The sequence below is a fragment of the Chrysochloris asiatica genome, unplaced genomic scaffold (genome assembly GCF_000296735.1).
Source record: "Chrysochloris asiatica unplaced genomic scaffold, ChrAsi1.0 scaffold00017, whole genome shotgun sequence".
In the NCBI taxonomy this organism is placed as follows: domain Eukaryota; kingdom Metazoa; phylum Chordata; class Mammalia; order Afrosoricida; family Chrysochloridae; genus Chrysochloris; species Chrysochloris asiatica.
This window is the reverse complement of record NW_006408535.1, coordinates 12,035,878-12,049,398: the sequence shown is the minus strand read 5'-3', so window position 1 is coordinate 12,049,398 and position 13,521 is coordinate 12,035,878. Positions and strand designations below refer to the sequence as shown.

General features: G+C 41.5%; 1 protein-coding gene across 3 annotated transcripts in view; it reads left to right on the top strand.

The window, feature by feature from the left end:
- The first annotated feature begins 1,353 nt into the window (after positions 1–1,353).
- PSMA6 (proteasome (prosome, macropain) subunit, alpha type, 6) overlaps positions 1,354–13,521 on the top strand; it is a 33,213-nt gene continuing 21,045 nt past the window's right edge. For 2 of the 3 annotated variants that reach the window (XM_006835346.1, XM_006835344.1), the window contains exon 1: positions 1,354–1,581. Coding sequence is in view for 1 of the 3 variants with exons in the window: in XM_006835344.1 (XP_006835407.1) it covers positions 1,506–1,581 (76 nt within the window). In the remaining 2 variants the exon portion in view is untranslated. Of the gene's footprint in view, positions 1,630–13,521 lie in introns of all 3 variants that reach the window. The other variant, XM_006835345.1, reaches the window with a different exon arrangement.

Here is a 13,521-nt window from a genome sequence, read left to right as displayed (position 1 = left end):
GCACGACAGACAGACGAGTGGCGGTTGCGTGGTTGCTGTTAAATAGGAATCTCCTTGTGCTAGGGCCGTTAAGTCTGGCTCAAAGGCGGGATTTCTGTCCTTGGATGTCAATCAAGAGGCAGAAGCACAGCAGGGGCGACTGGGTTGTAGTGAGACGCTTTGGGCTGGGCTTGTGGCTCTCTAAATTGGTGGACCCCGCCTCTAAGCCAAGATCCATAACTGCTAAATCACAGAGAATCATGATCCAACCAAGTCAGCACATAATTTGGAGGTATACAATGGATATAACTTTTATCAGGACATTTGGGAATTCACTAATGCTGAAAAGTACATTATGTGCAGAGAACACTTTGCATTTAATATTTTCTAAATCACATACCAGTTTTGGATCTCCTTTAGATTAATAAAAAAGAATAGAAAGTTTTAAATAAAACATGCTTGAGAACTAGGGTTTCCTTATGAGATTTGTATGATTCTCCCCCCCCCCACCTTTAAAATGGAAAGTTTAGGAGAAAATACATTAAAGAAATATTTCAGTATTACAGTTTCAGAAACCTTGGTGTATCTGGCCTTCCTAGTGCACAACCATCTTTATTTGGAAAAAAAACTCACGTTATGTTTTGCATTTTATATTTATTAAATAGGAGTGCAACCGTGGGATAAAATCATATTAAGTGTAATTTTACCATGTGAAAAAGTACCTGCTGTTCACCCAGACCTACCGGGCCTGCCTGGAATCACTCTCATTAATCCATCTAACACCAGCCTGCTATACTCCTCTTCCCTTCCATTTTTTGTTCATTATCATTCAAGGCTGCTTAACCTTGTGATTTCCTTATTACACCTATATTTCAACCTAAGTTCCATTTTTAAGACAGAATTGCAGGGGTGCTGGTCAAAGCAAGATCTTGCTTGGTCAGGGGAAAATTCTTTCTAGTGCCCTCTCCTTTCCGTGCCTAATTTAAACGGTAGAGGCAAACAGTTGGAACGCATTTCCTCACATAGAAAAGAAGTTAAGTGGGTAAAGATGTTAGAAATAAACCCAGCAATCCATCCAGACACAGTCTGGATGTGCAGGTGACAAAACGAAAGAGAGATATGTTCATTAGACAATCCATTTTGGGCTCACTGATGGACAAATCTTTACTCCTGGCCCCAGAAAGCTTTTTCCGCTCTTGCTGTACACAGATAAAAGCCCTAAACTGCCACAATCCGGTTTCCACCTGGTATATTCAATCCACTGAGACACTGGTCTCGCGCAAGCGCACACCCAAGGTCTTGCTCCACCACCACCACCACCACGCCCCGCCCCGGTACCACCCCCGTAGGGGCGGGGCCTCGGAGATTTCTCCTGCTCGCCGTGACGCTAGAGGCGTAAATTCAGCGTGCGGGAGCGGAAGAAGCCTAGCCGTGCCCCGGAAGCAGTCGCTATAATTTCCGAGAGGGGCTTGTCGTTTGGTGTGGGAGCTCTGGGGCCTGGAGACTGTCTGAAGTAGCATATCAACATGTCCCGTGGTTCCAGCGCTGGTTTTGACCGTCACATTACCATTTTTTCACCCGAGGGCCGCCTCTACCAAGTAGGTGAGTGAACCGGGCCTACATGTGGCCCATCCTAATTGCCCTGTCATGGTGCGGCCTGGAGCAAACAGACGCAGACGCGGTCCTGGGTGTGAGCTAGCGTTGCTGCTGGGTCTGATCCGGAAAAGCAGGATCGAATCCGAATTGAGTCTCTTGGTGTTCCCACCCCTGTCTGGAGGTAGGGAATCAGAGACCTAAAGACTGACGGCCTAGCTCTGGTCAGTGAAGAGTTACAGGAAATAGGGTTGTAATTAATGCCTGATTCTGACTTCCTGACGGCCCTCACATGTTCCATTCTAGCCCTAGTAGGTTCAAAGGCAGTTCTCGTCTAAAGGATAATTGATTTCTTAACCTCTCAACTAAAACGCCCCCTTCTCCATTTCCCTCCCTGTGTGCAGCGGCATGGACTTTCTTGTTCTGTGGTTAATTTCGCACAAGCGGTCAGAGCCTACTCTGTGCCCGGCACCGTGATGGTCTTAGGGATACAGCAATGAATGTCACACCCTCGCCCATTCTGAAGCCCACAGTTTAAAGGGGGTGACAGGCAAACAAATTAATAAAAATGAAAAGAAAAAAGACATTACAAATATCGACAAAGTTAGGACCTTGGGAAAACTGGTAGATCGGAGTGTTGTTAAGTGCTTTCGAGTCGGTTCCGACCCATAGTGACTTTGTTTAGGGTTTCCAAGGAGCGGCTGGTGAGCTTGAACCGCCGATCTTGCAGCTGAAACTGACTTTTCAGTCCCACTCTTTAACCCGCAGCGCCACACCAGGGCCCTCAGTTCTAGAGCAGCTCTTGAAATGTACATCCCCTGTTAAGCCGGTTCGGTATGAAAGCGCATGTACTTTATTTTACAAGTGGGTTCTGCGTTGTAGATGAGTTTGGGTGAACTGGCTGCTTTATTGAAGCTCAACTTTAGTGAAACAAACCCTAAACTAGTCGTCACTCAGTGTAACAATAGATTTTGTTGGATTGAAATGGCATCAAGTGTGGGGTTATAAACCCTTGCTTGACTTCTCGCCTTAGAGAATTGAGCATTAGGAGAGTGTGGTTTACATTCTGGCCTGTGATGTTTTCATTTTTGAGTGAACTTTAGCATCTCACTTTAGAATGTAGTCTAAAGTTGATGGAGCCACTAATATGCTAATTTGTGCTTGGGAAGCATGAGAGTGTTGGTCTAAAAATGAAGTGCTTTTCACCAACACATTTTAAAAATACAGTTTGAGTGACACTGAGTCCTATGTATGGCTACAAACTATATATAATGTAGCAGGAAACAACTATTCTGACTTGTCTGATATCATATTGGGTAACTCAGTAACGATTTTAACTATTATCCCCAATTGAAAAATATAATCAGAGATAAAAGACATAACTGTATCCTCAAGGAAGTTTCATTTTTTTAGTGTTTCAGTCCTGAGTTTATACGTTGGACAACTGTTTGGAGAATTCTATTTTATAGTTTCCGTGTGGTGCTGTGGGTTAATGCCCTGCACTGCAAAGTCGATTTGAACTGCAGGGTCAGAGGTTCAAGCTCACCAGCCACTCCTTGGAAACCCTATACAGGTCACTATGAGTTGGAACCAACTTGATGGCACTTAACAAGTTTTTAATATGTGGACAGGAAATTATGTGATATGGGAACAGGTCACATTTAGACCTATATGGGGTTTCTGAGGCTTTAAATCTTGGAGGGAGCAGAAAGCCTTATCTTTCTCCCATGGAGCAGCTGGTAGGCTGGAACTGTACACCTTGTGGTTCATAGTCCAGTGCTTATTGTATGGAGCCACTGTGCTCCCCATATCCCTTGTGAAATCCAGGTATAAATCATAGCTCTTAATTCTTCTTGGATTTGTAGAATAAAAAGGCTGAGTTTATTGCCATTTTAATAATTTAAAAAAGATTTGGTTGAAAACATGTAGTTCAAAACAAGTTAAATTATTTAGGTGGAGTGATTTTAAGATCTGCTTTGTGGAACAACTGACTCCCTCTGCTTTTCAGTGTACCAGTTAGATGTTGCTAGGAAAAAGAAAGTGAAAGAGTCATTAATATGAGCCAGCAATAAAGGAATTAGGAGTGCAGGTCCGGAACTGTACCTGGAGTCAGATTCCTGCTTGCTCCATACTAACAGACCTGTGGCATGTTATATACCATTAGCCTCAGTTTTTATTTGCACAATTGGTCTGATAAGTCCCTCCTTAGGGGTTGCTTTGAAGATTAAATAATGTGATCTGTGCAGAGTGCTTAGGTTAGTAACCCCCGTAGTACCAAATTCAAACCCACCCGACTGCCATCAAGTCAACTCCAGCTTACAGTGACCCAGTCAATCTCATCTTATTCCCACAGAGCCCCTGGTGGGTATGAACTGCCAGCTTTGCAGTTAATGGTCTAGTGTTTATCCTACAGTGCTCAGTAAATGTTTTTGTATGCCTGTTTGGCTTTTTAGGTCATTTTTTGGTCTATATTAGATTAGTGAAGCCCTGGTGTGGCATTCTATAATAAGCACTGGACTGCTAGCCACAAGGTCAACATTTCAAACTGACCAGTTGCTCCTTGGGAGAGGATGAGGCTTTCTACTCCCATAAAGATTTGCAGCCTCCAAAACCCTATACAGGGTCACTATGAGTCAGACACAACTCATTGGCAGTGGATTTTGTTTTCATTCAGTTCATAGTTCTGTAGACATGGAATATTTCCATTTCTGTGGCCATTCTAATAGTGAACATAGTCTTAATGTAAATACTGTTTATTCATTTATAGATTGTAGAATCCACTAATAGACAAAACATATAAGACTGAATTATAGAATGGAACTTGTTAACCTTGACAGTGGAAAATAATATAACAGAAATGGGAAGCTGAAGGAAGGAAAGGGTAATAAATATGAGACTCATCTTCCATAGTTGGGACTCAAAAAACTAAATGTAGTATGAAGTTGATGAATCAAAAATTGTTGTTAAGTGCTATTGAATTGGTTATACCTCACAGTGACCTATAGGGTTTCTGAGGAGCAGCTGGTGGATTTGAACCACTGACCTTGCAGTTTTCAGTCCAGTGCTTATCGTACAGTGCCGCACCAGGATTCCAAATGAAAAAATAGGTATATAAAAAATAAACTGTTGATAATGTTTGTTCCAGAAGGAGGAAGAGCTCTGGTTTACTAGGTTGTCAAGAAATAGTGCTACTAGGGTTCCACTTCTTACATGCATGTGTTTATTTTAAATAAAATGTGTTGAAACATGTGTCTGTGATCAGTGGATAGCTACAGACAAGTTCTTTTATACAAATAATACACTTGTATTAGTCTCATTAGAGCACCTTCAAAGAAAAAATAGTCCAGTTAAACTAGTGGCTTCCAAGGTGATCTACTGGGCCAGTTAAATTCATTCTAGAGAGGTCAACTCAGAAGATTATGGTCATTAGGGTCCCAAAAGAATAATCTTGATAGATTTTCTTGAAGGACACTGGACGATTCTGGAGACTCATTGGGAAGAATTTTAATAAAATTAAAAACTATGTTGATGAGAAAAAGGCCAGGAAAGTTGCACTGAGGATTTTTTTTTTTTTCATCACAACAATGTACTTGCTCATTCTTTTAGTGTAACAAAGGCTGTCCTACAAGAATTTCATTGGGAAAACGTATCCCATCCACCCTACAGCCCTGATCTTGCCTCTGACTGTTTCGTTGCCAAAGCCCAGAGAACATTGAAAAGGAACACAATTTGAGTCCCTCAAGGATGCCAAAACTGCTGGTTTGACTTGGTATAAATCAGAGTGCAGAATTCTTCAGGGAAGAGTTAGAGAGGTGGAAACACTACTTTCAGAAGTATGAAGACCTAAATGGAGAATATGTGGAGAAACAGCTTCACATTTTTATATTTTTGTTGAATGTTTCTATGATTTTGTAGCAATATTTTTTGCCTGACCATTATATATCCTTTATTGTAAAAATCTTAAAAGTTTTTTAGTCATACAACATTAACATTTGGGTAGGCTATCCTATAAAAAGCCAGTCTTGCTGTAGAACGTTCTTGGTTTTCAATAACCAAACTTCATAGAATGTATGTATTCCTATCTTCCAATCTACATTTGGAGGGGAAAAAATACTAAATTAACAGTGAAATAAATGCTATGGGAATTCTATGTAACTTGCACTCGAGCATAGAAAACCTAAAGCAACCAGAAGAAATGAAGTAAAAGCTGAACAAAAAATTTCAATGGTCAGCTCAAGAAGTCAAGGTGTAAACTATTATGATGAAATATGCAAAAATCTGGAATTAGAAAAACAAAAAAGGAACTCAACATTTCCCAAGCTAAAAGACTTAATTCCAGCCTCAGGTTGCAATATTTAAAGAATTCTATGGGTAAATATTGAATGATGCAGGAAACATCAAAATAAGATGGAAGGTATACATACACAGAGTCACTGTAACAAAAAGAATTTGTTAGTGCTGAACCATTTCAAAAGGTAGCATATAATCAAGAAATGATGGTACTGAAGGAAGAAGTCTAAACTGTACAGAAAAACAAAGCTCCAGGAATTGATAGAATACCAGTTGAAATGTTTCAATAAACTGATGCTGTGCTGGAGGTACTACTCACTCATCTATGCCAAGAAATGTGAAAGAGAGCTAGCTACCTAGACAACAGATTGGAAAAGATCCATATAAAGTTGTGTTCAAAAGTGGGCATGGGACTAAGAATATCATTGCTGGTGTCAGATGGGTCTTGGCTGAAAGCAGACTATATCAGAAATGTTTACTTGTGCTTTGTTGACTCTACAAAGGCATTCAGCTGTGTGGATCACAACAAACTATGATTAACATTGCAAAGGATAGATAATTCCAAAACACTTACATTGTATTCAGGAGGAACCTGCACATATACCAAGAGGTACTTGTTCAGTCATATTGAGTGGTTTAAAATCAAGAAAGGTGTGTGTCAGGGTTAAAGCCTTTCACTATACTGATTCAATCTGTATGCTGAGCAGATCTGTGGAGCTGGGTTATATGAAGAAGAATGTGGCTTCAGGATTGGAAAATAACTCATTAACAACCTGTGATATGAAGATGATACAACCTTGCTTGCTGGTAGTGAAGAGGATTTGGAATACTTACTGATGAATATCAAGGACCACAGCCTTAAGCATGGATTTAACCTCAATGTAAAGAAAATAAAAATTCTCACAACTAGACCAATAACTAACATCATAATAAATGAAGAAAAGATTGAAGTTGCCAAAGATTTCATTTTGTTTGGATCTGCAATCAACATTCATGGCACAGCAGTCAAAAAGATGTACTGCATTAAGCAAATCTGCACAAGACCTCTTTTAAAGTGTTAAAGAGCAAAGATGTCAGAGGACTAAAGTGTGTCTGACCCAAGCCATTACAGTTGCTTCACATGCATGTGAAAATTGAGCAAGAATAAGGAAGACCGTAGAGGAATTGATGCATTTGAGTTATGGTGTTGGTAAAGAATCTTAAAAGTACCTCACTGCTAGAAGAACAAATCAATCTTCGTTGGAAGAAGTACAGCCAGAATGCTTCTTAGAAGCCAGGATGGACAGACTTTGTTTCTCATACTTCAGACATATTGTCAGGAGGGACCAGTCCCTGGAGAAGGACATCATACTAGATAAAGTGGTGGGTCAGTGCAAAAGAGGAAGACCCCAGTGAGATGGTCTGTCACAGTGATAGCAGCAGTGGTTTCAATCTTCACCATTGTTCCGTGCAACATTTTGCTCTGTTGCACGTAGGGTTGCTATGAGTCAGAACTGACTTGACAGCAATCAGGTCATTTGAATTATTGTGTTGGCAAACAATATTGAGAATACCATGGACTGTCAGAAGAACAAAAAAATCTATCTTGGGAGAAGTACAGTCAGAATCTTTAGAAGTGAGGATGGTGAGACTTTGTCTCTCATTCTTTGGACGTGTTGTTTGGAGGGACCAGTCTCTGGAAAAAGGGCATCATGCTTGATAAAGTAGAAGGCCAGCGAAAAAGTGGAAGATCCCACATATGGTGGATTGACACAGTAGCAGCAACAGTCGGCTCAAACAGTTGTGAGGATGGTACAGAATCAGGCTGTATTTCATTCTGTTGTGTTGAGGGTTCCTGAGTCGGAACCAGCTTGTTGGCACTTAACAAAACAGGAATTCAGGAAAGGGTTGGTAAGTCACATCTGGGACCAGAGAAAAGTGTCCATAGGAAATGGAAAAGGTTTGAGTGGGAAGGGTAAGCTTTAGATCTATGGAGAATAAGAGTGAGAGGGGCATTCCAGGCAATGATGTGAAAAAGCAAAGACTTGGGTATGTTGTTAAGTGCCATCGAGCTGACTTATAGTGACCCTGTATAAGGTTTCCAAGGAGCAACTGATGGGCTTGAATTGTGATTTGCAGTCCAGTGCTGACCCTACAGAGCCAAACCAAGAGGCTGAGACATGAGTATCATAAAAATTAAGATCTATAAACAAATTATAATGTAAGGAGAGACTTGGCAAGTATTACAACTAAATAGCCCACCATCCGTAGCCCAGAGATAGAATTTGGCGGTGGGGAGGGGGCTAAAATCATATCCTGAGCAATCAGATACAACCAGCAAGCAGTTGAAGGTGTATTACTGAAATTTAGGGGAAATCAAGGCTTTAGTGGCCAAGATAGAAGAATATAGATGTGATGGTTCCTAATATTTTCATATCATCCTTTTAATCTTTGTAATAGATGCAGTGATAGATAGTCTGTCTTTGGTTCTTGATACTGATAGTTTGTACTCTAATATTTTCTTGATTAGTCTAGGTAGGAATTTGTATCCATTTCCTGTGGCTGTTTGCAAACTTGGGGCTTAAAAAAGAATAGAAGTTATTTTTTTCACATTTCTGGAGGCCAGAAATTTAAAAGCAGCATTGTTGTGCCTTCGAGCCATTTCCAACTCACAGTGACCAAGGAGCGACTGTTGAGTTTGAACCGCCAACCTTGTGGTCCAGTGCTTTATATCACAGCGCTACAGCAGGACAGCACTGCTGTTGTTGAGTGCCGCAGAGTCAGTTCTGACTCATAGCAACCCTGTATAGGGTTCCCAAGGAGTGGCTAGTGAGCTTAAACCACTATCCTTGTGGTTCAAACTGACTTTGCAGTCCAGCAGATTAAACCACAGTCCCATACCAGGACTGCATTGCTATTGTTGTTAGTGCCATCAAGTTGGTTCTGACCCACAGCGACCCTGTATAGGATTCTGAGGAGCAGCTGGTGAGCTTGAACCACTGACCTTGCAATTGAAACCCACCTTGCAGTCCAGCGCATTAACCCACCAAGACTGCATTACTGGCCTTAAAGTATCAGCAGGACTGTGCTCTCATTGGTGACTCTGCAGGACAGTCTCTTCCTTACTTCTTCCACTTTGTTGTCTTATAACTGTATCACTCTTACTTTCAAGGCCAGTATCTTCAAGTCTCTCTCTGTTCCTTGCTTACATTGCCTTGTACTGTATGTAAAATCTTCCTCTACCTTCCTTTTATAAAGAGGATACATATGAATGCATTTAGTGTGCACCTGGATAATCCAAAGAAATCTCATCTCAGGTTCCTTATCCGAATGCCACCTACTAAGACCTTGTTTATGCCTTATAAGGTAACATTTCACAGGCTTCAAGGAATTTGGATATAGAAACCTTATGGGGAGTGGTTTTCAGCCTACCATGGGGTTTATAAATTTGTTGATTTTGTTGTTGTTGAAAGAACTGATTTTTACTTTCTTGATTTTCTTTGTGAGTTTTCTATTTCATGGATTTCTGGTCTTTATTATTTTCTTTCAATTTGGATTTACTTTGCTCTCTTTCTCACTTTTTTTTTTTTTTAATGCTTTATTGTGGATTATGTGATAGTTTACATGGGAGGACATCAGCTTCACATTGATTCAGTTGTATATCGTTTCCTTGCCATGGCTACAATCCCTTCCATGCATCATCCACCAACCAAAGGGTATACCCTGCAAGCCAGCCCCGTGGTCATCCATACACCGCCCTTCTCTCTCTCTGGGTCCAAAGTCTCCAGCCGCTCCATCTCCCCACGTCATCATCTCTGCCTCCATCCCTGGCATTACCACCTCTCTTGGGTAGGGTTCTGCTCTCTGCTCTTAACCCTTGATGGTCCCAGGGACCTCCGTTCCTAGACTACAAAATTAATCACTCCCCTCCCTTTGCCCCAAAACGTCTACCTTTACATTTCCAGTCCTTACAATCAGTCCTGATAACAATTATTCGCTATTGTATCGCAAGAGACCTATCTACATCTCCTTTCATTAGCCCTGACTAGACAGAGTGGATACTACTCAGTGGAGATTCTACCTTGCTCTATGCCCTCTGGATCTAGGTTCCCTCTTGAAAGCTTGTAACCCAGTCACTTCTTGCCTCTGTAGCCCCCCCCATGCTGGGTAGTCAATGTCCAAGTTGCCCATCCCTGTCCTCTCCCTGTGCGGAAGAGGAGGAAATGATCCTCTCTGTGAAGATTTGTTCACTCTTTTGAGCTATTGCTTTCATAGATGTGTGTCAACTTCATCAAATTGTATCAGATTATTCTTTTTTCCCTCTTCTTTTGTTTGAACTCTGATCATCCAGCCATTGAAGCCAGGTCAAGTGGGTATTATCTGCAAGTGTGGTTGTACTTATGCATGTGCCCTCCCTTTTATCAGCTGGACACTTCACTCTCCACTCCAGTCTTCTGTGGCTATGTCACTGACTCTGGTTCCAAGAGTCCCCTGGATTTAGCACACTGCTGGCCAGCCAGGTCTCCATACGGGTTCACAGGAGTCTATTGAGCATTGTAGGACTTAGCTCACAGCTTCATTGCTGTTTTTCCCTCACTTCCCCTTGTTGGTGACGAACATGGTCACCAATCAGAGCATGCATTCCCATGCATTCTAAGAATAAAGTCTTAGAAGGGGGTTTGCCTTGAAGGGACTCCACCACTTGCCTTGATGTCTTCTGGGTGAGCCACTTGTTTGTTCTTGTAGTAATCAGTTGGCCTGCCTATATTGTTTTGTATTTTTCCTGCCAGTCTTTCTTTCAGGAAGTATATTCCGTTCTTCTGGCCACTCCAGGCTGGTCTGCTTGTCCGTTCAAGTGGAAATTTCCCCTCATAAGATTCTGGATGCTGTTCAGGATTCTACCTCTGGTCTTGTGTAATGCAGAGACTCTGCAGGAAGTCTCCTTCTCTGGGCACGTTGTAGCCCCATTTTAGGTATTCCTACCAGCTGCTCCGCGGGAGAAAGATGAGGCAATCTGCTTCCGTAAAGATTTACAGCCTTGGAAACCCTGTTCAGGGTCGCCATGGGTCGAAACCGACTCGATGGCACTTAACAACAACAATAACATCAGTTAATAGGCAGAAGACGGACTTGCAAGATTTCTGTGGTGGTATTTCTGGCTATTCCTTTCTCTCCCCCTCCAGTGTCTATTTTATAGCGGTATACCAGGGGAACTAAGATTCAACAGACAGCCAAGCATCTTAACATTATATCCCCCCTTTTCCCCATTAAAACCATGTCTCAATCTCTGTATCCCAGAGCCCTGTTGTTCCAAGGTTTTGCATACATCATTATTTGCCTCTGTCCCATTTGAACTTCACATTCATCCTGTCGTATTTCATTTCTTTGCAATGATTAAAATCCCCTCCATGCATCATCAAATAACCAAAGGATACACTCCACAGGTCCCCTCCCCCCCCAGCTGTCAGCAAACAGCTCCTTTCCCTCCCTGAGTCCCGTGTCCCCAGCCTCTCCATCTGTCCATGCTATCATAGTCCCCCCACCATTTTGGGTCTGGGCAGTTTCCAGTGTGTTCCCCAACCCCCCCCCCCCAAGGTATTCCAGTAAGTTATAGGCTGGATCCGGGCCCACATGTTTTCTGTTTTGATGTTTCTTGCTGTCCGTTCTGCCCGCCCCCCCCATGTCTATTTCACAATGGTAGGCAAGGGAGACCAAGATTCAAAAGACGGCCATAATAATCCTAACATTATTCCCCTCTTTTCCCCCTTTCAAGCCATGCTTCAATCCCTGTATCCTGAAGCCCCTTTATTCCAGGGTTGTGCATACCTCCTCATTTAGCTCTGTCCCACCTAACCCATGCCAACCTGCCCAACCATTATCCCTTCCGCCTAGTTCTTCTTTCCCCTCTCCCCCTTCTTGTTTATTGCCAGCCTCCCCCTTCCCCTCCTCCAGGCTCTCCTATGTCTATTCCCTACCCTGTGCTTTCTTCCCCTCCCTCCCCACCTCTCATCCCATACATACCAGTGATCAGCACTTATATTTTTAGATTCCCCCCTCTTCTTTTTGGGTGAGTTCTTTTGCTTATTAGTCTTTTACAATAATGATCTTATGCAATATTTCTCCTTTTGTGACTGACTAATTTCACTCAGCTTAATGTCCTCAAGGTTCATCCATGCTATGTGATGACTTGCAGCGTCCTTGTTCTTCAAGGTAGTGTAGTATTCCATTGTGTGTATGTACCAGTTTGTTTATTCATTCTTCAGTTGATGGGCATTTTGATTGCCTCCATTTTTTTGCTATTGTAAATAGTGCTGCTATGAACATTGGTGTGCATATATCTACTCGTGTTATGACTCGTGTTTCTTGTGGGTAAATACAAAATAGAGGAATTGCTGGGTCATAAGGTATTTCTATTTCCAGCCTTCTAAGGAAGCACCATATTGCTTTCCAGAGTGGTTGGACCATTTTGCATTCCCACCAACAATGTAGGAGGGTCCCCGGTCTTTCCGCATCCTCACTCAGCAGCATTTGCTGTCCTTTTTTTTGATCTTTGCTGTTATTGCTGGTGTGAGATGATATCTCATTGTTTTGATTTGCATCTCTCTGATGGCTAATGATTGTGAACATTTCTTCATATGTTTGTTGGCTGCCTAGATTTCCTCCTTGGTGAAGTGTCTGTTCATGTCCTGTGCCCATTTTTTAATCGGGTTATTTGTCTTTTTCTTCTAGAGGTGTTGTAGTTTCCTATGTATTTTAGTAATGAGTCTATTGTCTGATGTGTCGTTGCAAAAGATTTATCCCATTCTGTGGGTTCCCTTTCTACTCTTTTGGTTAAGTCTTTCGATGCACATCAGTTTTTTAATTTTTAGTATGTCGCACTCATCTATTTTGTCTATTTTTGTTTGTGTACTTTTCAAAATGTTTGGTCGTCCGCATATGCCCTGAATTAGCACCCTCACATTTGTCCCTATTTTTTCATTGATGACCTTCATAATTTTGGGATTCACATTTAGATCTTTAATCCATGCTGAGTTCGTTTTTGTATAGGGCGTGAGGTAACGGTCTTGTTTCAGTCTTTTACATATCACTTTCCAGTTCTGCCAACACCATTTGTTAAAGATATTGTTTCCTCCCCAAACAATATACCTAGGTACTTTGTCGAAAATCATTTGGCTGTATATGGTTGGATTAATTTTTGGATTCTCGATTCTGTTCCATTGATAAATGTATCTTTCATTGTACCAGTACCAGGCTGTTTTGACCACTGTAGGCATGTAGTAAATTCTGAAATCGGTTGGAGTGAGAGACCTCCAACCTTGTTCTTTTTAAGCAGTGCTCTGCTTATCCAGGGTCTCTTTCCTTTCCATATAAAGTTAGTAATTGTCATTTTCATCTCTTTGAAGAAAATTGTTGGAATTTGGATTGGGATTGCATTGTATAATTGCTTTGAGCAGTATTGATACTTTCACAATGTTGAGTCTTCCTATACAGGAACATGGAATGTTCTTCCACTTCTGTAGGTCTCTTTTGGTTTCTTGTAGTAGTGTTTTTTAATTTTCTTTGTATAAGTCCTTTGTTTCTCTGATTTTGTTTATTCCTAAATATTTCATCCTTTGGGCGGCTATTGTAAATGGTATTGCTTTCCTAATGTCCTTTTCATCACTATCATTGTTGCTATAG